At 45.1% G+C, this 26,443-nt stretch overlaps 1 protein-coding gene across 2 annotated transcripts in view; it reads right to left on the bottom strand.

Annotated features, from left to right (window-relative positions):
- CPAMD8 (C3 and PZP like alpha-2-macroglobulin domain containing 8) overlaps positions 1 to 26,443 on the bottom strand; it is a 1,947,746-nt gene that overhangs the window by 182,579 nt on the left and 1,738,724 nt on the right. For both annotated transcript variants that reach the window (XM_069649211.1, XM_069649210.1), the window contains exon 38: positions 23,092 to 23,197. In XM_069649211.1, the coding sequence (XP_069505312.1) occupies positions 23,092 to 23,197 (106 nt within the window). The remainder of the gene's footprint in view (positions 1 to 23,091; positions 23,198 to 26,443) is intronic.

The following is a 26,443-nucleotide window of genomic DNA, read 5'->3' on the forward strand; positions in this document are numbered from 1 at the left end:
AAAGAAGGTGAAAATGAAATACAAAAACTGGCTAAAATGGCGTAGCATGAACTTGAAACAAAATGACGCCGAAAGAATGATGATCTGTCTTGCACAAAGCATTCTAGAGATTTCCGGGCAACAATAAATGAAATAGAATGTCCCCAGAACTCCAGCATTTGCAATGTGGTGACTGAAGAAAAATGGATAAGACACTACTGCAAGCTTTTCCGAAAACAACAGCCCTGTGACAACCAAGAGGAACAAACGGTACCATGGAATATCGTCATTACGAGGGAAGAGATTTATGACAATATCAAGAAGCTCAGCTCATCTCGAGCCCCAGCACCGGTCTGACGAATGCTATACTTAAAAAAAAAAAAAAACAGTAGAATGGGCAGACTTTTGCTATCAACTCTTCAAGATTATATTAAACAATGGGAAAGTCCCAAGAACATGGAAACGTGCTATAATCGTCCCCTTTTTCAAAAAAGGCTCACGGCTTCAACCAGAGAACTATAGGCCAATATCGATTCTTGACGTAGTGGGGAAAATGTTTGCTACTCAGCTACTAGGCCAATCAACAACAGGGATCAAGCAAGCCGGTGTTGCCGACATGAGACAAACTGGATTTGTTAAAGGTGTGGGCTGCAATTTAAACTTGTTTATTCTGAATGTCCTGAAAATGGAAGCAATAAGGAAAAGACGCCGATATATGTCGCCTTCATCGATTTGGCCTACGCCTTTGATGGTGTGGACCGGGAGCTCTTATGGGCAAACATGTCCAAAAAAGGTTGCCCTCCGAGTTTAATTTCTGGCATAAAAGCGCTTTATTCAGAGACATCAATTCAAATCCGACTAGATACAACAGGTCATGTAACGGCACCCATAAGAACTTCACGAGGAGTGAAACAAGGGTGCCCGTTGGGAGCAACGCTCTTTAACTTCTTCATTGCAGATGTGAGTAGGACTGTAGAAGAAGCACATTCCTTTCCACCAAAGATCACTGGCACTCATGTCAGCACAATGATATATGCTGATGATATTGTGCTCCTTAATATGATACCAATCGGCCTCCAAAGGAAAATCAATACCTTGAGAAATTATATCGATAAAAATAGTCTCGAGATAAACGTAAATAAATCCGAGATATTGGTGTTCAAAAATCTTCAAGGGACAAAAAAGAACACCAGAACAAAAAGTTTATTATGACGCTTGGAAAGGAGACCTTAAATGTGGTCAAGGAAGCAAAATATTTGGGAATCACAATAAACTCAAATATCAACAATGAGCCGATGGTGAAGAAAATTGCATCTAAATGCAACCAGCTGGCTGCACAAGCGGTCAGGTTGCATATAAAGTATGGCAAGTTTTCGATGCTTCCCGTCATCCGCTTCTATAGGAACAAAATCATTCCAGTCTTGACCTGAGATGCTGTTTGGTTGCAACTATGAGATCTGGACAAAATGCAAACATGTTATCTGGAGGAGCATCCTAAATCTACCAAAAGGTTTTCCAACATCCTGTATAAGGTATGAGGTCAGCCAATCGTCCATGACAGTGGTAGTGATGTGGAATGCTCTGGTGCTATATCGAAAGGTGATTTAAGGTGACAACATCCCTCAATTTAAAATACTAAATAATGGCACAGATAATGAGGTGGATAGCCTCCGAAATCAATGGAAAATTGCTTGCAAAAATATACTAGAGCAGCTGAAAACTGACAAGAAATGGCTAATATGTAACCCAAATGCAGTAAAAACAAAAGCTATATGAGCAAGACTGGATCAAAACAATTGAAAAAAGAACTCAAAACGCAAAAAATTAGAAAGGCTCCAATATAAGTGAAAAAACTGCACATGATACCTGAATATATGGTGAAGTTCCCTTGCAAGAATATAAGAACAACATTCCTGAAGTTTAGACTTAACCATCTTGACACACGTGATGTCAGATATGGCATGAAGGACGTGGAAAAAAAAACAAATGATACATGTAGGCTCTGTAACTCCCAAGAAGAATCCCTGAAACATCTGGTCTTATTCTGCCCTAAGATGAGAGAAGAAAGAGGCACATGGGATCTGAACTGGGAAACTATCCAGCTCGACGTGCAGAGGATTGGTGGTAGATACTGCATGAGGGCACTAATAACATTTGCACTATCATTTTTTTGGGAAAAGCTGATACAGAGCCTCTTGAAAGCAAATGAGCAAGGGCCCTGTTCCAATTAGGGAGGGGCACCTGCTAGGTTTGCCGCTGTCCCCGCTGTTGTTGGCAAGAACGATTGAGCCGCTCACGGCACTCATCAGGGATACTCATGGGCATAGAGGGATCAGGATGGCATGTTCTCCGCAAATGATATCACCATTTGCTGATGCTGCACTACTATACATCTGCGATCTTGAGCAGAATCTTGAACCAATTATGGGGGACATAAATACATTTACACAGTACTGAGGTTATAAATGAAACAGTACTAAACCTGAGCTGTTCCCCCTTACGCCAGCTACTGGACAGCCTGCCAGCCTCAGGGGATTTGGTTGGGTCCCTCTAAATTTCAGATATCTGGGAATCATCGTCTCTAAGGCTCACCAATCATTATATGGCGATAACCCTAAGATTTATCTACAACAGCTGACTGCTAAGCAGAAGCTCTGGGCTGGACTACTGATTTCATTATATGGGTGGATCTCACTATTGAAGATGGTAGTGCCCCTGAAGTTGCTTTACTTCTTTAGTAATATCCCTATATGGCCTGGATGGAATTTCTTCACCAAGATTAGATCACTGGCGACGTTGTTTATCTTAGGGGATGGGCTGGCACGGATCTCCTGGTAGAAGATAACCTAGTCGTATGAGCAAAGGGGGGGCTTGCAACCCCATATTTTGAGCTCTATTACCTGGCCGCACCGGTCCACATTGCTGGACACTGGTATGCTGAGGGGCCGAAGGTGGGAAATTTACCGTTGGAACGCTATGGGGCCTCACCTACCGACCTGAAATCGGTCCTCTTCAATGATCGGTACATAGACTCCTGTACTTTCCCAGTTAGAACCATGGTCAATGCATGGTCAAGAATATTTTGCAAGCTGGACAATCAAACACCCTATAATAAGGCGGTCCCTTTGGGGAGTTTCCCCAACATTTCACCCACTTTCGACAGTGACCTCAAAAGATCTTGGCACAAACAACAATAGTTGACTATGGGGGATATGTTCCCAGAGGGGCAGTTGGTGTCCTTAGGTTGGGGAGGGTGGAATCCCACAAGAGTGCTGCAATACTATTGTATGAAGACAGCGTTCCATAGACAGTGGCCCTCATTCCCGATGGAACCGGAAACTCATGACTGCATTACTGTGATAGTGACTGCCAATGGGGTCAGGCGTAGTGTGTCAAGACTATACAGCCTACTTAAGACTCAATAGAAGTCGAGAAACACGATGCAAGTTAAGTGGGAAACTGATCTGCAGGTAATACTGGAGGACGACAAATGGAGTAGATGCTGTCAATTTACCAAAACAATCTCAATGAATGCAGGTCTCCAACTGATACAATTTAAGATGTTAAACCACTTACATTACACCCCAGCCAAATTGACAAACGTTTTACCCTGGTGCAAGTGGCAAGTGTGAGAAGTGCGGTAAGGTTCAGACTCATTCATTTCACATGTATTTGGAGTGACTCCCGATCCTAGCCTTCTGGTGCAAAATTGCGTCAATAGTCGATAAAATATTGGAAATTCCACCAGTGTTGATGCTGCTCAAGTACCTGTTGGGTGTCGTAGGTAAAGTCTCTGTTGTCGCATAACGCTTTTTTAATATTGCGTGCACTATTGCAGAGAAATATATTCTCAAGCACTTGTAGTCAAAGCATGCCACCCCGCGTAGTGATGAGTGGTTGCGAGAATTGGTATTTACTAATGAAAGGGAAGAGGATTATCTATTTACTACAGCAGCTACATGTAGACCCAAACATATTTAGAATCCACTTAGACTATATTTTGCAGAAACAAGGGTTGAGGGGGCAGGTGGATGGGGAGATGCCATGGAGTGAGAAGGCTTATAGAATGTGGATCAGAATATATTGTTCTTGTTAGGTAAAGTCTATTTCTGCTTAATGACACTGTTATCGTATCAACATTGTGAACACTATGCAATGACCATTGCGCAGTGCTGCTTAGGCCACTTGTTAAATGACTGTCTCAGAAATCAAGGTTTAAAAATCTAGTTCATTGATATATAGTGTAATTTGTTACATAGTGTGCAAATCGAGTGGTATGCAGAGTGCTCGTCATCGACATCTGCAATATCAGTCGCCACATGATGTACCATTTGCCCCAAATTGAGACCTTTTCTCAGTGAGCAGACTCCTGGAAATGTATATAAATATAGGCCAAAAGGGTAACGCCACATCTCCAATCCCTCTACAGTTTGGCCTTAGATAAAATAGAGAGATAAATATGTTTTGAGCACAGAGTTACTACCAGACAAGTACGTTTCAATACCCTTTACACATCTCCGAGCAATCTAGACCATCAGGAGCACGAGGATGTCTGCTCCTTTATAACTGCAGCTGACTTGATTCCTGGAGGCCGTTCCTATCACCACCGACACTGAGGTAGGAGGCTCTCCGGAGTCATTTGCAATTGGAAACTCGATTTTTAGAAGCAACTCAACGAATTTAAATTTTGGAAATATAAGCATAGAAATGTATGTGTTTTGAATAATGAAACATTTATTATTTCTGAACATGCTTCGCTGCACTGCATTGCAGCTTTTCTCTCTGGGCAGCAACTTGGCCTGTGAATCCTGTGTGCCTCTGCTAATTTCAACGCAGCACTTCCATCATGGCCGCCGTTTTTGTTGGGCTCTGAAGTGCCTGCTGATTGCTCAGCTACCTGCCCACTTGCACTCCTATTGGCTGCAAAGATAGTATCATTGGCCTACCGAGGATCGGCGGGCTTTAGCCGGTGCCCTTCTTGTAAGGCCCACTTCCTAAGGCCCGCTGTCTGTTCGGTGCGTGACATCTCCCTGGACCCTTATAATGCACCTTGAGGATGGTGCTCTAACTTTTTCCTGGAACCGAGATCTACCTTGACACGATCACCTCTCCAACCATGGGTAAGTCACCCCTATCTCGTCATTCTACACCCCAGACTTTTTCCACCCTCACCCCATCTCACCCTTTCCCCCACATTTATGGCCTGTGACTGGACTGCATTTAGTAACTTCTGCTGCTGTTTTGTGCTTAGCTGTTAGTAACATCTGCTGTTTTTGTGTACTTAGCTGTTAGTAACATGTGCTGCTGTTTTGTACTTAGCTGTTAGCACCATTCGCTGCTTTCTTGAAGTTAGCCGTTTTGTTCCATTTGGTGCCTTCATGAAGTTAGCTGTGCCCAGTGAATACCCTGTGCTACCCCTTCCTGCTTTTTACCCACATCCTGTCTATCCCCCACCCTCCCTCCGCTACTCTCTCTTTTCTTCCCCCTCCTCCATGACACCTATGGCACTCACGGTCTCTCCCATTTTTTCTAACTGTTTCTCCATTGACTATCCTACCCTTCTCCCTAAGTCTGGCAGGAAGAAGTTCAAAAAGGATATCTTGGCCTCTAACCCTGGTCTCCCTATCGCTGACACCTACTCCAGCGCTTCCTCCAGATAGACCCTCACCGAGATCCTCTTTGGCATTCCTTCGCCGGACCTTTGGACTCCTCATATGGTCTCTGTGCTCTCTCCTTTCTTTTCCTCACCAATTAATGATGGCACCCATTGGAAGGCACTCCTGGACCGCTTCCACTCCTCTAAGATCATCATTAATGTTTACCTTAATGGCACTGTCATAGTCCAAGGTCCTCAGGCCAACCTTCTCTTTGACAGACGTGTTACGCTCACCTGAAATCCCCGGGGGCATCTGGAAGGCTCTGAGATCTGGAACCCTGGATGCGTAGTTGCCCAGTGCTGAATAATGAATCTTAGTTATCTGTAGGGTGAGCTATCCGTCCTACGTTTCTTGTGCAGGGGCACTTGGCGTTTGTTGGCGAGCTGCCTGAGTTGCTTCACTGGTGCAGTACGCCTTCCTTGGGCCCAGGCCTGCTGTAACCCCGAATCTGCTGGTAGGCAGGTAGGTTTGTTAATTGTAAGTCTTTGTTCCGTTTATGGTGGGAATTCGTTAATGTCTTTATCTCCTTCTTTCCAGGTGCGAAGGTCTTGATGCTGGCGTGCCGGATGCAGAGGCACGTTTCTAGGTAAGAGAAAGCGCAAAGCCAGCACCTTTATTGTCTTTTAAAGCTAACCTGTGTTTTCTTCTTTTTCTCCTCACAGGCCGCTGTGGTGCTGCGAGTGGATGAGAGCGCGATGAAAAACAGGACCCCGGAATCCGTTAAGGTAAGTACAGCCCTGTGCGGTTGTTTAATATAGAAAGCGAACCTGAATATGTCTCTTTTCCTTTGCAGATGTTGCTGTGGTGCTCCGGATTGAAGCGTGGCGTAGGGCGATGGAATTCAGGTAAGACTGATGGAATTTGATGTTTTGGAAGCACGTGTTCTAATATTGTTTTTCCCTTTCTCGTTATTGCAGGTCGCAATGTTCGAACAGCAGCTGTGGTAGCAGTTCGCCGGAAGTCCTTAAGCTAGTACTCACAGGTGAGTGATGTTTCTTCTTCTCTCGGTTTCCACAGATTGCAGCCCAGTTGAGATGCTGAGTACTGGATGGTGTTTTCTCAAGTAAGACAGAATAATCTTGTTCTTGCAGGATTACAGGAAGATGCTGAAGACCAGGAGCTGGACACGGTGAGCGTCACACTGCTGGTTTCAGAATAACACGAAGCGTGTTCTGCAGTCAGGGTGTGGTTTATATAGCCCAGGTAAAGTAGTACCAGGGAAAGTAGTTCCAGGCCTGCCACACCCAAAACACTAGACCGCATGGCTTGGTTCTTAGAACCAGACTGTGTGGGTGCTTTCATGTTGGATTTAAAGGACCATGTACATAAATGGGACCTAGTTTGAACAGCCCTTCCTTCCTACATATGAGCCTGGTGCCAATCGCGCCAGGACTGGCTCCAGGAGCCCTTTTGCAGTGGTTTTAAGGCCCTCAGGGTTCTGGTGGGAGCCTGCTTGTGGCACAACTTGTGCCCCCTCACAGTGGTCATGACAGACGCTTCCCACGCCTCATCAACTTCCTTTCTTCTCCTGCTGTCCCGTCTCTCCCTTCTTCAGCTTCCTTGCCTCTTTCCCCCCTGCCTCCTCCTTGGCTACCTTTCCCTCTCCGCCTTTATCTTCTGACCCCCCCGGGCTCCTTCTACACCTCTGCAGGGCGTACCACCGATTTGTACCCCTCCCCGGAAGTCCTTCAACGATGGCAACCTTCTGCATTTTGCCACTCTCAATTCTCGCTCAGCTATCAAACACTCCTCTGACATCTGCCGTCTCCTGGAAGAACTTGACATCGATGTCCTCTGTTTCATGGAGACATGGTCTCTCCCCTCTATTGTTTAATATTTATATCCCCCTCTCTGTAATGATTCAGAACTTTATCAGATTTTCTTCTGTAACTATGCGGATGATTTTCAATTGGTCCTTGACATCACTGGCAATCATGATACTGACCAAAATTTGGTGGACATGGTATATCAATTAATAAAAAGTTGGATGTCTACCAATTGGCTCTGCCTAAATGCATCAAAGACTGATCTTATGCTCTTTGGAACCAGCCAGGCATTAACTAAACTGGACCAGGCATACTCAGGCTTTAGGATTGATGGCAGTGACATAAAAGTTGTGCAGAAAGTTAAAACGCTAGGTACGTACATGGAGAGTAGTTTAGATTGTGATGCTCACGTTACAGTTATCTAAAAGAGCACCAATTACCATCTCAAAGTCCTCAGACAGGTTGCCCCAGTTGTCTCCATCGAAAACCGCACCAAACTTGTGAGAGCTGTCATTTTACCACGTGTGGATTACTGTAACACACTTCTATGTGGGGCTAGTAAAGCTGATCTCCATGAACTCCAGAAAGTACAAAACAAAGCCATCCGCATCATCTTTCAGATGAAAAACTCTGAACCGATTACTGCTGCCAGAATAAAACTACACTGGCTCCTTGTAGAGGCCCGCATTCGATTTAAGCTACTTACCATCTGCCATAAATGCATTTATGGGACTGCACCTAGCTACCTGAAAGATGTTATAAATGTCTACCAACCCACAAGAAGACACAGATCAGCTGAAGATCTCTTATTAGCCCATCACCGCGTGAAACGAACCCGCGGGCTTGGCAGAGCGTTTCATATCCAAGGCGCCAAGGCCTGGAATGCCTTGCCAGCTACTTTGCGTAAAACCGGGGACTTGCTTGCGTTTCGGAAACTTTTGAAGACTTACCTCTTCTACTAGTACATTTCTCTTCGTTGGTAGCTGCCGTCTTCTGTCTCTCGGCGCCTGGATGCCTATGGGCTTTGGCACAGTATAAGAAAAATAACATAACATAACATAACATGGTTCATGGCCAGCTCTGTCACAAGTGTTGACACTCTCCTCCCTGATGGCTACAAGATCCTCTCCGCGCCCAGACCCAGCTGTTCTGGAGGTGGTGTATCCTTGATCTTCCCGAAGTGGATTCCTGCGTCTGTCATCCCTATGCAGGCCTACTCCTCTTTTGAATGTCTTGTCTGTAGGCTTTCTCTCTCTCTCCTGGCCACTCTCTTACTGTGGTTACTATATATCGGCCACCTGGTTAGATCTCCTCCTCTTCTCTGAGTGGGCGGACCTCTCCTCCTCCCTCCTCGCATCAGCCACTCAATTCCTCCTTCTTGGAGACTTCAACATCCATTTGGATGCTTCGTGTCCCTCATCTGCACTCTTTCGCGACCTCTGCGACTCTCTCTTTCTATTCTCCCCTCTGGCCCGACTCTGCAGGACACACTCTGGATGCTCTGATCTCTTCTGACCTCCCCCTCTATATCCCTATAACCACTCCTCTCTCCTGGAGTGATCACTCTCTCCTCTCCTCCCATCTCTCCCTTGTTACCCCTCAGGCCAAGCAAACTCCAATACTTCCACCTACCTTCTCGGTCATCCGACCCATGAAGCGTGTGTCAGTTGAGGCTTTCGCTACCACGTTCTCTACCCCTCCTTCACCTCGGGCTGACTCACATCCTCACACAGCCCTTTCCACGCTCTACTCCTTTATCTCTGATACTCTTGATATTCTTGACCCTGTCATGAGGATCCACCTGAAGCCCAAAGCCAAGTGCAACTCTTGGTACGACTCTGACCTAGTTACCCTTAAATGCAAGTGTAGGGTGGCTGAGAGGAAATGGCGGGCTTCTTGTGCATCCTCTGACAAACTGCACCTTGTCCGCACTAAGAAGAGAGCCCATATCCAAGCTCGTGTCTCTGTGGCATTTAACAACTCGGCAGAACTCTTTAAAATCCCACTACCTCATGCCAGGGTTCCTCCCCTCTTCCCCATTTGACTACTTAAAACCTTACACCTACTCAGCATTCCCTTAAAACTTTTCCCAAACTCTTGTCTCCCCCAATTAACATTATATGTATATAAATACTGACACTACTTAACAATTATTATATAATTAAATATATACACTAGTATAATTAAAAATAAACAATGACATACTACATATAATCATATAAAACACTATGTAACAACAGGGTGCCTTAAGGTCTGTTTTTTGGTGGCTCTGGCACTGTCCCTTCTGTGGATGGCTGTTTGGCTGAATGGGTCCTTGGCCCTTGATGAAACTGGGGCATGGCCCCTCCTGTTCTTTTTTCAGGGTGGCCACCTCGGCTATGTGGGCTCACCCATGTGCAGCGCACAGCCCGCTCTCTTTTCAATGTCTTCAGTCGGCCCCCTGCGCTTGGTGGCCCCCCGCGTACACTGCTACACCCACAGTCTCAATTAATCTACTGGGTGGGCCCACAGCTTCTTTATAATCTTTGGGGCAGCCCGCATCACTACCCCGACTGCAATGGGAATGCCACCACTGTAATCGCCAGTTCTGGCTGCCCTCTCTCACACGTCCCAGACTGGGCTGTTCCTCTCCATCCCGGGCAGCCCCATCCATGCTGCCTGTTCCTTTACGTAGCTGGGCCCTTCTGGTCTGGCCTCTGGGTTGGCCAACTCCTGCGACAGCCCCAGGGTGGCCGAGCTGCCCCAGCCATGCAGCTCGACCCCGTGGCCCACCATTGGCGGGGCTCCCTCACACGATGCCCAGCTCTTGGACGGTTGGGTACCTTGGAGGCCCACTAGAGGAAATAGCCCACATAGGGAATTATTTTCTTCTTGTTCTTTTCTTTATTTTTATTTTTCTAAAAATTCAATCCAGCCCCATGGTGGGCGTAAGGTTAATAAATAAAGAAAAACACACACTACATTTAATAAAGTATTTTATTTGCCCTAGTGTCTGCATCTTTATTTCTAGGGTCCCTTAGGGAACAAGCATGTAGCCCTTACGAGCCAGGCTCCAAGGGGCCATGGCTACATTAACCTCTGGATAGGACAATGAATAAGGGACACACTCTAATCCTGCTCACTTTAAAAGAGGACACTGCCATATAACTGCAACTTTGATTAACACCCTTGTTCTGAGCAGACAGCATGCAATTTGGATAGAACAGTGTGGGCTTTCTCTTTAATGTGTAGTGGTTTGGGGGTTGAGGCAGGGATATGGTGTAGAGGGAACGGGAACTGCATTATACTTTTTTAGTTGGGAGAACTGTTTGTTCCTTCTTTGGCTTTCCAAATATTTTGCACTGCCCTAGCCAGCATAGTGATGGGGAAGAGATCATGGAAGTTGTAGTCCAAAAAACCTAGAGAGACACATATTGTAGACACCAAATGAATTACTCTTGGTGGTGAAGGAGTCTTCATCCTTTAGTTGATAGTTTTGTATACCGGTTGCCTAGCGTACCCATTAATCTTTGTCATTTCAAGTAATGTGATAATTCCCATTGATTGTGAACTGCGCTCATTCTGATAAGCAATGCACGTAATCTGTAACTATCGCCAGACTGTGCTTAGACAGAAAAGAAGGTGTGTTGTCTTTACTGTTTTGCGGTACCAATGGCAATGGGGGAGAGCATAGCACAGTGGGGAAGACCTCTAACTGCACATATTCATTTCTAGATGTGGCAGCTATTTGTACTACCTTTGACTCGCCAAATGTTTTCCAATATAACTTGCATCCCTCCTAGCCAGCATACTTAATGGGAAGGGGTCATGGTAGTTGTAGTCCAAAACATCTGTAGAACTACAGGTTGCAGACCCCTGCCATGATTTCACCTGGCTGCAAGGATGTGTTTAGCCCCCAGGTGAACATTCTGTCTGCAGGTTGGCCAGTGCACTCCTAATGTTGCACAATATCAAGCGACATTACCATTTTTATTTTCCACAGGTCTGACCCTGTCCTCCTCAGTACCCATTGTCAGAAAGACATGGAGAGGAAAGAAAATAGACACAAACGTATACTGTTTTTTTTGTTTTATCTGCATATATTCAGGTCTCAAAATTTGCATTCACCACTAGCCACTGGCTAGAGAGAATTGACTATTGGCTTGTAAGAAATGGTGAGCAATGTGTATGTGGATAAACAGAGAGGGCGTGAGACTCTTCATGCCTGGCTAGTAGCTTACAACTTGAAATTCGGACCCATGATATTTTTTAAATAAATGAATAGACATAAATACAAAAATAAACACTGCAGTAAATGTGTCTGCATCCATTGCGGTGTTTCGTTGGGGACATATGTTTTCTGGTGTTTCAGGGAGAGTTGTTGGAGGTTTGCGAAATGTTGTCTGCTGGCCCGAGGTGGGGGAGAGACTTACGGGACTACGGGTGAGAGGGACACTGATGCAGGCAAGTGGAGAAGCAAAAGTGGCCATGCATGTCGTCTAAGAATCAGTAAGAATTTGTTTATGTTGTCCTTTAAGTTCTGGGTGTGATCCCCAGTGAATCCACCATTGTGGCCCTCAGATTAGGAGGCAGGGATGCTTTGTTGTCCAAGCAATCAAGGCTGACGTTTTTATCATTCTTGATATGGTTCAAAGGTGACCAAATGTTTGTACAGAAAATGGACAGTCTCACCAAGAGAGCATTTGTAGATGCTAACAATAACCTGATCATCCCTTGGGGTGATGGCTCACAATGGGTTCTCAGAGAGCCGGGAACCTCTTCTCTTCTTCACTGAACTTATTGGAAGAGTGGGGGATTCAGTCTACAAAGGGGAGCAACCAAGAGATCTGTTTTACTTGGGTGCCAATGTCCAGCAGATAGGGCTGCTGTGGTGTGGGCGAGTCTGTGACAGGAGATGTTGCTAAGGAGATAGATGTCATGAGGGGAGAAACAATAACGTTGGGTGGGCAGTGTGTGTTGAAAAGAAGATGGGTTATTGGGATGTCTAGTAAAGACATGAAGAGGCCAATAGTCGCAAGAGCACCGGCAATAACATTCAAGGTTACTGGGGCGCAAGTAATTGAATGCTGGGGTACAAGTGATGGTTATGGGCTCTTTATGCTGGGGTTATTACTTGACAATATATTGTAAACCAATAGTAGACCATGCTCCCTGCTGAAGCTGGACCCGCGCAGCCAGCTCCCCATGCTTCTTTCCTACTCTCCTAATCAATAGGAGCACAATGTTCCTTAGAAGGTGCTAATGCTGCTTCTGGCTGCACGTTTGGGTGATAGCCTCTAAATCCAGGGGTGCAGTGGTAACTGGGCTTTTTTGTAGACACCTGAAAGACATTCACATTTGAAGGACATTCCTGAAATCTATGAACACCAGCCCCATCACTAAGACTGTATGGGTTTTCTGGCTTATGCTCCTTTCCCCACTCCATGCCATCCACTGGATGATTGTGCACTCTTTGTGCCTCCATTCAATTGATGAATTTCTAGGCAGGTTGGTCTGCCCACTGACCTTACTCTTACTCCATTGTGTCATCCAGTAGCAATGCTTTCACAAGGCCATGCCTGCCACTAGAGCGCTAAAGATAAGAAACATAAAACATTTTAATGTCATGGGCCTTGACAAATGGAAAGATCACAACACGCAGTACTGCACCCCATACTGCATCAAACCATTGCAATGCCAACCGAAACCTAATGACCCCATTGTGATGTAAGCAGCTGTGATTGTAAGATCACAGCAGAGTACTAAATCAGCGTTCCCCACACCAACCCAATTCCACGGGATGTTCTCTGGGTTCCGTTCCCCAAGTTCAACACAGTTTATAAGGCTTCGAATTCACAGTCAAATCCACTTGTTTAGTTTGCCTTCACTTTTCTATCACTTGAACAACTTTTAGGCCGACCAGCCTCAGCCTCTTGACTTCTCTTGGTTGGCTCCAAGGAAGGGTTCATTGGTCTAGGCGCAGTTGTCGGAGCACACGGTCCACCCATCACAGGCCTTTGGTGCTTTACAACAGTTCATACTTTTTCATAGGACTTTCTTGACAACACAGGTTTCCTTTCTCCATCTGTGTTATAAGTCCACTTATTCTTCAGATGCACTTTAACGTCTTGTTGCCTTTACCAACATGTGATTTTCACACACTTTCCTTTGTGGTATTTCTCCTGGTAACCACCGTGCCTTCACACTATCCAATAGTGTTTTGCTCATTCATCATTATTGAAAACTCATTCTGTGCTTGGCAATCTGATGGGTATTCAATAGTTCACTTTTCTTGGGGCTCCAGACCCCTTTATTATGTATTCCTATTGGTTCAACATTCGCTGTCACCCACACCATGCCCCTGGAGTGCCCCGGCCTGAGTGAACCATCTCTGTCACTCACCGGTGTGTAGCCACTCCTCTGGGTGCACTGGCTTCACTCCTGGGTTATGACTCACTCCTCCCTTACACCTCAGGAGCTCCGGCAAGCAGCGCTCACTCTCTTCAATCTTTCCGGCAGCGTTTGGCTGCGTCTCTGTGTTCACCACTCCCAATGAGGACCACACAGCAATGGGCTTCGCTCAGCTTCAGACACTCTTGTGGCCTGCAATGGCCTCAGAGTCTTCCTGTCTTCCCTTCTCTCTGCGTCCTTTTCACCAGCCCATATGTTTCCTGCTTCACCTTGGATGGCCGCGCTTTCCGGCCCAACTGCTTCTCTGCCCTGCTGTTTCTATCTCCTTTTATACACCTGCTACCATTTAACAGGTTGCAGGTGTGAACACTCAATTTGAACTGCCTGGCCATAATTATTGGGACATGCTGACCCTCAAAACAATTCACAGGACTCTTCCTCATCTCAGTACCAGAGTGGTGAAATGACATGTTACTGTTCACTACTCTTATTTGCCTCTTCCTCGTCCCAGTACTCTAATAATTTGAATGTGGGAAAATGAGGGGCGATGGTTTACAACAGCTCATAAAGGGAGGGATATCCTCTCCCCAATCCCCAAAGACCCTCCACCCAGGTGATCCTCCCTCGCATCTCCACCCCCAGGGTCATCATCAAACAGCAATGGCCTTTTCCTGGCCACCTGAGAAGAGGATCAAAGGGAAGTAGGTGTGAGGATGCCCTCAGGTTTCTTACAGTATGTAGGTGCAGGCACTTGATTCACTGTTAAATGACAAGGAGCCACCTAGTGGCAAACTAATAGCATCTCGGGTAGTGGCAAACTAATAGCGTCTCGGGAGGCTATTTCCAGCGTGAATCAGAGGTACATGGAAGCTGTAATAGAAGCAAAGTTTGTTGTTGAAATGGCCGTTTCAGCTGATAAAAAGAGTGATATGTACAAATGTCACTGTCATATAAGTTAATGATTGCATAGTATAGTTTTGGTATAAGAACACAATATCGGTACTTAGGTAAGCTTCCATTTTAACATCTGCTTGAGCACTTGCAATCCAGCCACTTTGGCATGCAAAAGCATTAGTGTTGGGTTATACTTAACAAAGTAAGATTATGGGAAACCGTTCAGATCAAAATTACACTTTTGAGAATGTGATATATTGAAATGAATACAACATGCAATGAAATGAGTAAGGCATACATTGAGATAACTATAATACATATCGAAATGAGTATAACATGTATTGAAATGAGTATGACATGTATTGAAATGAGTATGACATACACTGAAATTAAGTGAATAAGACATGCATTGAAATGAATATGACACATGTTGAAATGAATACGATATGCAATGGAATGAATATGACACCCATTGAAATGAATATGACACGCATTGAAATGAATATGACATGAATATGACACACGTTGAAGTAAATATGACACCCATTGAAATTAATATGACACACCTTGAAATAAATATTACACCCATTGAAATTAATATGACACACATTGAAGTGAATATGACATGCAATGGAATGAATATAACACCCATTGAAATGAATATGACACACGTTGAAATAAATATGACACACTCTGAAGTGAATAGGACATGCAATGGAATGAATATGACACCCATTGAAATGAATAATGCTCACGTTGAAGTGAATATGACACACGTTGAAGTGAATAGGACATGCAATGGAATGAATAAGACATGCATTGAAATGCATATGACTCACATTGAAGTGAATATAACATCCATTGAAATTAATATACCATGCATTGGAATGAATAAGGCATGCATAGAAATACATATGACACCCTTTGAAATGAATATGACAAACGTTGAAGTGAATAGGACATGCAATGAAATGAATATGACACCCATTGAAATGAATATGACAAACGTTGAAGTGAATATGACACGTTGAATTGAATAGGACATGCAATGGAATGAATAAGACATGCATTGGAATGAATATACCATACATTGGAATGAATAAGACATGCATTGAAATAAATATGACAACCATTGAAATGAATGTAACATTGATAGATGTGAATATAACACTGATTGAAATTGATGAAACATGCATTTAAATGGATATGACATGCTTTGAAATTAATATGAAATGAGATTGAAATTAATATAACATGCAGTGAAATGGATAAGGTGTACTGAATTGTGAGTATAACACATGCTGAAAAACACATGACATAGTCAGCCAATCATATGAGTCCTCCTTCGCTTGCAGTTACATCTAGCAAGTCAAGAGCAGGGTCCTGCACGCCCATTCATTTCAATGGGCTCTCACCCGCCAAAAATAAAATCGTGTGTTTTCACCCGCCTTTGCAACATGAATGGTTGAGAGCTATGCATTCAGAGGCCTTGAATTTCTGAACGATACAAATCTGCACAGGCAGAGTAAGTGCATATAATACAATTAACAGTGTAGATGACAGCAAATAGGTCTGACGATGATTCTGCAGTTTTTCCAAGTGTATTGAGGCGTCACCATGCAAGGAGGAGGGGACAAGGGAAGAAAGATAGATGAATCTTCAAGGCATGGTACATTCAGATCATGCAAGTGCAAGACAGTACAGGAGAGGGGAGGTGGGTGGGGGAGGACAAGTGCAGGTGGGAGGGGGAGTTCAAGTGCACCCAGTCAGTAAGAAGCTCAGGTAAGTGCTGAGAAATGCCACTCTCATGGGTCATTGACCAAGTGCAGTAACGATGAGACAAGTGTAAGGGCCGGAGGCAAGTGTGAGAGAACTGGCGAGGTTGCCAGGGACCTGTAAGACTCTGAGGTACACCTGGCAGCCAATCAGCAAGCTGTGCAGAAAAGGAGGGAGAGAGGGATAGAGCGGAGAGAGAGGTTAACAGAGTAGAAGGAGGGAGAAGGAAGAGAAGAGGAATGTCTTAAGGAGTTTCCAGAATTTACGGAGATCAGGCCCGAGACAGAGGGCAGCAGGGAGGCTATTCCATATGGAGGCCCCTGATGAGGATAAAGATCTCCCTCCAAATCTCTGCTTGGAGAACCGGCTCACTCGCATGAAGGTTGGAGGTAGATGAGCAGAGGGCTCGGGAAGGACAGTATTTAGATAGGCATTGTTGCAGATAGGTAGGGCCTAGGCCCCAGAAAGCCTTATGGACACTGCAGAGGGTCTTGAACTTGATCCTTGCAGACAAAGAGAGCCAGTGGAGGGATTTCAGCGCCAGAGAGATGCAGTCCCTGGGCTTGAGGCCAAGGATAAGTCTTGCGTTTCTGTTCTGGATGAGTTGCAGAGGACACAGAGGAGAGGCAGGGAGGTTGAGAAAGAGGCTATTGCAGTAGTCCAGCCTTGAGAGAACCAGGGCTCTGGAGACAGTGAGTTGATGCGGAAAGGTAAAAAAAGGAAAAGTATCTCTGAAGAGGTGCAGCTGGTAGATGTCGAAATGTGAGTGAAGGAGAGAGTGGAGTAGAAGATGACCACAAGGTTTTTTAACTCACAGGTGCAGGGCCAAGGGAGGCCGGCCAGAGAGAGAGTGGGAACGCGGGAGCAGGAGTCCTGATGCGAACGATCTCAGTCTTACTGGCACTGAGGCAGAGGTAGTTTGCAGCACACCATAGCTGAATTGCAGACAGACAGTGAGAAATGGGCAACGTGGAAGAGGTTGCTCAGGGTAGGCTGAAGGAGTGTTGCATGTCATCCGCGTAACACTGGAAGTTAGAGATGAATGTAGACGTTGAAGAACCAGGGGGCTAGGTTAGAACCCTGGGAAACACCACAGGTTGAAAGAGTGATAGTAGAAAGAAAGGACCCAGTTGCACCTTGGCTGGACGGTCGGAAAGGAATGAGGTTACCCACGCCAGAGCCTGACCTGAGATTCCCAGGGTGTCACGGAAACGTGTGATCAGAATATTGTGGTTTACTGTGTCCAAGGCAGAGGAGAGGTCAAGAAGAATGAGGACACAGGGGTGTTAGTGTCGAGATGTGAGAGTAGGTCTTCACAGGTATTCAGAAGAGCCGGTTCTGTGCCTCTGGATGCTCTAAAGCTAGATTGATGGTCGTGGAGGCAACCAGCAGATTCAGTGTGGAGGGTGAGCTCAGAGATAGCCAGCTTCTCTAAGAATTTGTCCAGGAAGGGGGTGATAGAGATAGGGCGGTAGTTTGACGGAATGGAGGAGTCGGCAGAGGGGTTCATAAGAAGAGGGTGCACAATGGAGTGCTAAAGAGAAGATGGAAAAACTCCAGTGGCAAAAGAGAGATTGCAGAGATCAGCCAAGGCTGGAGCAAGAGAGTCAATGGGCCTCATTATAAGGATGGTAGTGACGGTATGAACGGTGCCGGTAAGGCAGCGGTACTGTTCATACCGTCCTGCCGCATTACGAGTTCTGCTCACGGGTTCCTGACAGCTCTCCACGTCTTACCTGGTGGGCTGTGCGGCACCCGCGAGCAGAACTCGCAATTGCACCGGACCGTTAACAGCGGTGCCGGCGCAGCCATGCTCCCCAAACCCATTCTGCTCTATGGGGGAGAATGGGGATCGTGGGAGGCAGTGCCAGTAGCGCGCATGGCGGTAGCCGTGCCTGCGATACAGGCACAGCTACCACCATGCTCGTAATTAGGCCCAATGTTGTCCTTAATGATTTTGGAGGGACAGGGGTCTACCTGTTTAGAGGAGGCCTTCATAGATCGGACTTGTCTGGTGACCTCATCAGGTGTAGTGGGAGTGAGAGAAGAGAGGAGAAGTGGTGGAGGGGCAAAGGCATGATACAGAAGTGTTGGTGTATGATGTGGTGTGGAAGTGAGAGAGAAAAGGATGTCTTGGTTTTTTTCTCAGTGAAGTGTGCAGCCAGGGCCGAGGAAAGGTCCTGGGTGGGTGTGACAGAGGAGGAGGAATAATGAAGATTACCAGAAAGTAATCTGAGTATTACCTCCATGTCCCTCTTTCTTCTCCAGGTACATACATACCTTTGAGTTAGGAAGGACGCCCATGCCCACCACAAAGACACAGACACCAAGGGTAATGTGAAACTCACCCAGCAACAATGCATTCATACAATAAAAAGCAAAAGGCATGCTGACCATGACTCTTATCACCACCTCAACCAGACACAGCCTCCAGAACACCCACACCAAAGGAAGTAGACTGGAGCACTTCCACGTTGAGTTGGTAATGCAGAATTAATGTATTAGGTGTAGCCCATGTGGCAGCTCGGCAAATGTCCAACAAAGGAACCCCCCGCAAGAATGTCCAGGAGGCGGTCACCCCTCTTGTGGACCCACCCTGTATCCACCCTTCAGCACAGAGGCCCACAGGCTCATAGAATCAAAGATTTAATCCACCGGCTAATCATTGGAGAGGAAGCCTGGCGACCACATCCTCCTGCCCCCTGATCAGTGAGACAAAAGGACTCTCTCTGGGACAGATAATGTAAAACCGCCCGCTTGCCATCCAAACAATGCCAAGCCTCCTCCTTAGGAGAGGATGGAGCAAAAAAGAAAGCTGAGAGAACCACCTCCTGAGACTGATGGAACCAAGAGGTGACCTTGGGCACAAACGAGGGGTCACAGCCTAGCACCAAAGACGCCTGCTGGACCACCAGAAACAGTGGTCTATGCAAGAGGGCCCTGATTATCCCCAAATGCTGAGCCAAAGTAATGGCAATCAGGAAGGTAGTCAACCATTTCATCTCCACCTCCTCCTGGTGCTAAAATGGAGGCTTCTGCAATATGGACAGGACCAAAGGAAGGTCCCACGGGGAAGCCCAACTGGGCCAAAGGGATGAGTATCTGCTACCCCTTTCAAGAGAGTTGAGACCAGAGCCTCTCCTGTACCGTAGGGGACCAGGAAACTGGAAAGCCTGAATGGCCAACCACTGAGAATGGAGAGTAGAGACCACCAACCCCTTCTCCGTTGCTTCATGAAGATATTGCAAAATGTCTGGGAGGCCACAGTCCAGTGGCAGGACACACTTCAGGGAACACCAAGCCAGAAAATTAGCCCAATGACGGTCAGAGGACTTAAGTGCAGAGAACTGGCGAGCCCTCGAGACCATCCTAGCCATTGCAGCAGAAAGCCCTAATGCCAGGAGATCCCTCCTATCAGTTTCCAGCCCCCCCAATGGATGAGAGAGGAGAAGGGAGACATTGACCAACTGCAATGGAGACGGCCCTATGAGCAACACCCAAGGAGAAGCTAGCTGCATCTCCAGAAGGCCCGGGAACCACCCCTCTGAGGCCAGTAAGGGACCACCAGGATGAACACAAGCGGAGATGATCTTTTTGTGCTGATGACCTGCAGAATCAGGAGATTTGGAGGAAAGACATAAAGAAGCTCTGAGGGCCCAATTCAAGGGAAGAGCGTCCACCCCCCCACAAACCCCTGGGGGCAGAGTCCTCAAGCAAAACCAGGAAAGTTGAGAGTTGCAGGGGGAGGCAAAGAGGTCCACCCAGGAATGCAGAACCACCAACACACTTCCTGAAAAACCTTGGGACGAAGAGACATCTCCCCTGAGACTGGAAACACCCTGCTGAGCCGGTCCACAGTCACATTGTCCACCTCGCGGATATGGACTGCTCTCATGGAGACCAGTTGTGCCGCGGCCCAGGTCCAAATGGACAAAGCCAGAACCTCCAGGGAGCGGGACCCCTTATCCCCCTGATGGTTGATGGAAGCAAGAGCCAAGGTGTTGTCTTTACGAACCATAACATCATTTCACTAGACCGAAGACCTGAAGACCACCAAAGCCCTTAGAACACCTGACAACTCCTTCCAATTGGAGGAGGCCAGCTTGAAAAGAAAAGAGTTCCACTGAGCACAGAACGTACTCAAAGGTAAGTACTGGGAAGAGGAAGAGGGACATGGAGGTAATGTCTTATTCATTCAAATGGATGTTATATTAATTTTAATACATATTATATTCACTTCAATTTGTGCCGTATTTATTTCAATGGGTTTCATATTCATTCCATTGCATGTCCTATTCACTTCTACATGCGTCATATTCATTTCAATGTGTGTCATAATTATTTCAATGCATGTTCTATTCATTTCAACGCATGTCTTATTCATTCCAATGCATGGTATATTCATTCAAATGCATGTTATATTCACTTCAACGTGTGTCATATTCATTTCAATGGATGTTATATTTTTCTCAATGCATGTCCAATTAATTTCAATGTGTGTCTTATTCATGCCAATACATGTTATATTTACTTCAACGTGTTTCATATTCATTTCAATGGGTGTCATATTCATTCCATTGCATGCCCTATTCACTTCAACGTGTGTCAAATTCATTTCAATGGGTGTCATATTTATTTCAACGTGTGTCATATTCATTTCAGTGGGTGTCATATTCATTCCATTGCGTGTCCGATTCACTTCAACTTGTGTCATATTCATTTCAATGGATGTTATATTTTTCTCAATGCATGTCCAATTAATTTCAATGTGTGTCTTATTCATGCCAATACATGTTATATTCACTTCAATGTGTGTCATATTCATTTCAATGGGTGTCATATTCATTCCAATGAATGTTATATTTACTTCAACGTGTTTCATATTCATTTCAATGGGTGTCATATTCATTCCATTGCATGCCCTATTCACTTCAACGTGTGTCAAATTCATTTCAATGGGTGTCATATTTATTTCAACGTGTGTCATATTCATTTCAGTGGGTGTCATATTCATTCCATTGCGTGTCCGATTCACTTCAACGTGTGTCATATTCATTTCAAGGGGTGTCATGTTTATTTCAATGTGTGTCATATTCATTTCAATGAGTGTCATATTTATTTCAATGTGGGTCATATTCATTTCAATGGGTGTCATATTCATTCCATTACATGTTCTATTCACTTCAATGTGTGTCATATTCATTTCAATGGGTGTTATATTTATTTCAACATGTCATATTTATTTCAACGTGTGCCATATTCATTTCAATGGGTGTCATATTCATTCCATTGCATGTCGTATTCACTTCAATGTGTGTCATATTCATTTCAATAGGTGTCATATTCATTTCAATGTGTGTCCTATTCATTTCAATGCATGTCTTATTCATTGAATTTCAATATAATATATATATCATACTAATTTCAATACATGTTATACTCATTTCCATACGTATTATAGTCATCTCAGTGTATGCCTTACTAATTTCACTGCATGTTGTATTCATTTCAATATGTCACATTCACAAAAGCGTAATTTTGACTTGAACGGCTTCCCATAGGAATGTGTAATAGTTATCACCACAAACACACTGCAAAGCCAGCACGGATGCATCTGTGATAGGTCCAAAGCAATATATTTCCAATTCACAAGAATTCAGAAATTAGCTCTATGGTGCCGTACATAGAAATAATTTCGATCCATCCTGGACAGTGGTGATTTTGTAACCAAACTGGCACCATTACATTTAAACACTGAGATTAAAAAATAGTACAGGGATGCAGTAGGCAAACAGTGGTTAAAGTATCTTTCGATCTAAAACTCTGCTTAAAAGCTAGCGTTTAGCCATTTCTAGTGTAGCCATAACTTTAATTAATTTACAAGAACAAAAATATTGCGAATCATAACAGCTTGGACATACACTGATGCAAATGTAAGATAAAAGGCATAGGGGGATATGTGGAGTTTTGCATTAATGCATCAGGAATACAGCATGCAGTAATTACAGTTACTACATGCCGCATGCAGTATCCTCTACTGCTGCTAGGGTGGTAAAGGCATGCTGAACATTCAGTATTTCAACATAACACCAAGGGTATTTCTCAAATAGTGCATACCTTAATTTAGACATAGCCGATGTACAGGATGGTAAAAACGAAATGTTTCCATTCTAGCTTGAGTAATGAAATACTTACAGGGCTGTGGGAAATAACTCACCTTAATATTCATGAGTACGATCCAAATACCGCCTATGTTTATTATCAATAGCGTTTATTTATTTTAATTTAATTTATAACATGCATTAAAACGCCCAGACGCGAGTGTCTCACGGCGTTGTACAGTACATAGGTAATAGAGCAGACAGCAGGATTGACCAGGGTAGGCACACTAAGGTATGACATTATTCGCATTTGCTTTATCTGCAATGCACCACATTCAGTATGATGTGGTGGTTGCAGACGCAAAGGTGATGTGCTAATATGTCCTGTCCACATCTGAAAGCTTTGATGTGCATTGGCAAGGTCGGGTCTCCTAACAATTCATGTAACTTGCGCTTTTTTGTCTCAAATGACATACATCGTGTAATCCCCCCAAATCTTAATTGTAATCACTGGAAATGCAGACATACCTGGTTCGTAGTAATCATACACCTTTACTGGCACGGGAGCCGTCTTCCCAACAATGTGCTCTCTGAAAGCCTGGAACTTGACGCAGGTCATGCACTGACTATAGATCTGCAAAAACAGCACAAACTTCATGTTTATTGAGTGATCTCTCAAATTACTGCAAATGGGCAGACATTTCAGTCGGTGCACTGACAATGCTTTATACTTTATGAACAGGACAGAAAAAGTGGAAGCTCTTGCCAGAAATATGCAGTCTCACTCTCTACTCCCACTACTAAAAGCAAACCGTTAGGAGAGCATGCCCCTTCCGAGCAGAACATAATAATAACGGGGTGATTAAAATAAACCCCGAATAAAAAATAAATATGAGCATTTTAAAACAGTATTGATGGAACCTGCCCCAACTAGGAAACATACAGATTGAAATGTGGTAAACCTCTGAAAAAAAACTCTACGTGAACGTATAATAATGCAATAGAATTTAACTAAGTCTGGTCTAGAGCCAGGAGCCCCAACATAATGAAGGGAAAGCCGTTTTAACTACATCATTTTATAAACCAGAGCGGGCATACTGTGCACCACGGGAGGAAACCGATTTCACGGGCAGAGAGCAGTGGCGTGTCCAGACTCTTGACTGGGGTGGCCCAAGTGGGGCACTGACTTATGCAGGGGTTGTATGAAGTACGAGTGCACACACACACATAATGGTCATAGTTTAGGATAATGGGGTGGCACCTGCGGTGGCCAATCAGTTTCCAGGGGTAGCACGTGCTAGGCCACTACCTGGACACGCCACTGATAGAGAGGGTGATGAAAAAGCTTGATTCGGCAACTCTGTGTGGCCCAGCAGTTGAATGACCAATCCCAAAGACAAATTGCTGCTTATGTCTCCAACGTCTATAGCCATATGTAGCTTGCCAACTAAATAGTATTGTTGAGTCTCAATAAATGTGTAATAAAATGTTGGGGGAGATGTTCCGATCCAGCTCTGTCAGGGGGGTTCTGCAGGCCAACCTAGGTGATGAGTAGGGGCTCTCAGACCTCGCCTTACCAAACTCTCTCAAGATCGTGTAGGCTGAGCAGTAAAGATAATGAGTCTCAAACAAAAATATAAAAATGTACTATATATTAGAGCGTAACACATGTGCAGGTACAGAAGGCAAGGAAGTGGTTAAAAACATATACGATATGTCCTTGCACTAGGGTCTGTACCATGTGGCTCGCCTGATGTATTGGACTACGACTCCAATAATCCCTCATCATTCATCATGCTGAATAGGACTATTGGAACTTGTACTATAAAATATATGGGGAGTCAAAGGTTGCAGATCCCTGCCCTAGCAGGCAGATAGTCCCAGAGTTCCCGTGAACAAGTAGTTTTGGCCAGAGCCAACAGGTAGATGAAATGCAGTTTAAAATCACACTTAGGAAAACGGTTTTAGGCTATGAATAGTGGTACACTCTCAATTTCACCACACTAGGTATTGCCAGTGGAGGAATCCTAGACTAGCACAGCCAGGAAAGGGTAGTATTAGGGAGTGGACCTTATTCCCGTGTGAACCATAGGAGGTAAAGGGGGAGTAAAAGTGGTATGTACACATGCACCCCAAATTCTGATTTTCCAAGCATCCAACCTTGAGGTATTTAGAGTGACTGGGGTCACTTACTTCTGTCACTGGTCCTATGACTCAGTGACTCAGCGCCTATCGTTATTAACACAGGGAAAGGTGAGCCCGTGGAGAGGGCCATTTTCTACTAACCCAGAGTGAGTGGTCGGGCCTGAGGAGAAGGCCGGTGTTGTGAATGAGTGCATGGGTGGACCTGTGGAGAGGGCCAGAGCGAAAGGGAGAAGAAGAATGACTGAGGGTGAGTGTGGGTGTTGCAAGGAGAAGGGTATAAAAAAGGGACAGCAAAGGAAAAAAAGGCACAGGGAAAAGGAGGGGTAAGAAGGGGTGCCTATGGTAATTAGGACATAGTGGAAGGGCAGGCAAAAATTGGGACATAATGGCCTTTCAAGATAGCCCCCTCGACCACATGTGTAAAAGGTTTCCACAATATTGCGATAAAATATTGAAGTATAACTTTCAGTGGGTCCAGGAGACTGTAGGTCAAGGTTTCCATGCGTGGCCCGGAGAAGGAACGTTCAATAGTAGAACAATAGAAAATATGTTCTCATATTTGTTAACAAAATACAAGGGTTCAAAGATAAAGAGCAGGCAGAATATAATGGGGCTTTGGAAACTGTACGAAGAAATGAAAGAGGAGCAAATGAAGAAGGAAAGAGAGGGGACAACGGAGGGGGACACACCAAGTTCTCCGTCCCCGCCTTATGGTGTCTATCCGACATTGCGGCCCGCAGCAGGGCATACAAACAAACCCACAGTTGGAAAGCACAGAGGGGAAAGACAGACAACAGAGAAAAAGGATAGAGACACAACGGGAGGAGGCACAGAGATGGTGGAGGGGAAATACATATAGACATTGAGAAGAACAAAATGTGGGTGTATTATTTAACAAAGCAGAGAGGATGATAGAAGAAAAAGTGCGGAGGAAAGACAGAAGGGACAAGGGGGAATGGTTGTCGGGTAGGATAACATTTAGACTGGACGATGAGGAAGAAGAGGGAGGAGAGGAAGAGGAAGAAGGAGGGGACGGGGTAGTGCGGTCTCAGATAAGGAAGGAGTGGCGGGAGATTGTAGTGATGGAGAGGGTGACAATTGGATACCTGAAAAAAACTGGAGAAGGGGGAGAACGCAATGAAGATGACAGGACAGCGATGAGTTCGGAAGGGACTGCCCAACCTCCTTTCGTAGTAGGAAGGGGAAGATAAAAGTAGGTCTGGCTCAAGCCACCAAAGTGGGAGGGGGAACAGGGTCCAGGACGAGACAGATGCTGCGGTTACAAAAAGAGAAAGGGGACGCACAATATGTACCGTGGCAGACAATGGACCTGGACAATCTAATATGCAGCCTATACTCCCTTGTGGTAGGGGCCAGCAAATGGATACAGGCTCTCAAGAAAAAGACTGCTGGGGTGACGCTGGCGTTAGGGAATATGAAAAGCCTCTTCGCAACCATAATAGGAGATCAAGGAGACAACATATTGGAACAGGCAGGGTGCAAGGGGATGAAATTGAGCACTAAAGCACACAATGGGGCTCCATTCAACTGTTGAGCACTTGTATGGGAGGTCCTGAGAAGCATGTACCCAGAGAGCAATGACTTGGGAATAGTAATGGTACATAAGATGAAGCCGGACGACAAGTCTGCAGATTATATGAAACAGGTATAGGATCTCTGGATGCAGGAAATGCAAAGTTGTTGGGATGAGTGCATACTGTAAGGAAGGCATGGT

The sequence above is a fragment of the Ambystoma mexicanum genome, chromosome 1p, assembly GCF_040938575.1.
Source record: "Ambystoma mexicanum isolate Mex_15411 chromosome 1p, UKY_AmexF1_1, whole genome shotgun sequence".
Classification (NCBI taxonomy): Eukaryota; Metazoa; Chordata; class Amphibia; order Caudata; family Ambystomatidae; genus Ambystoma; species Ambystoma mexicanum.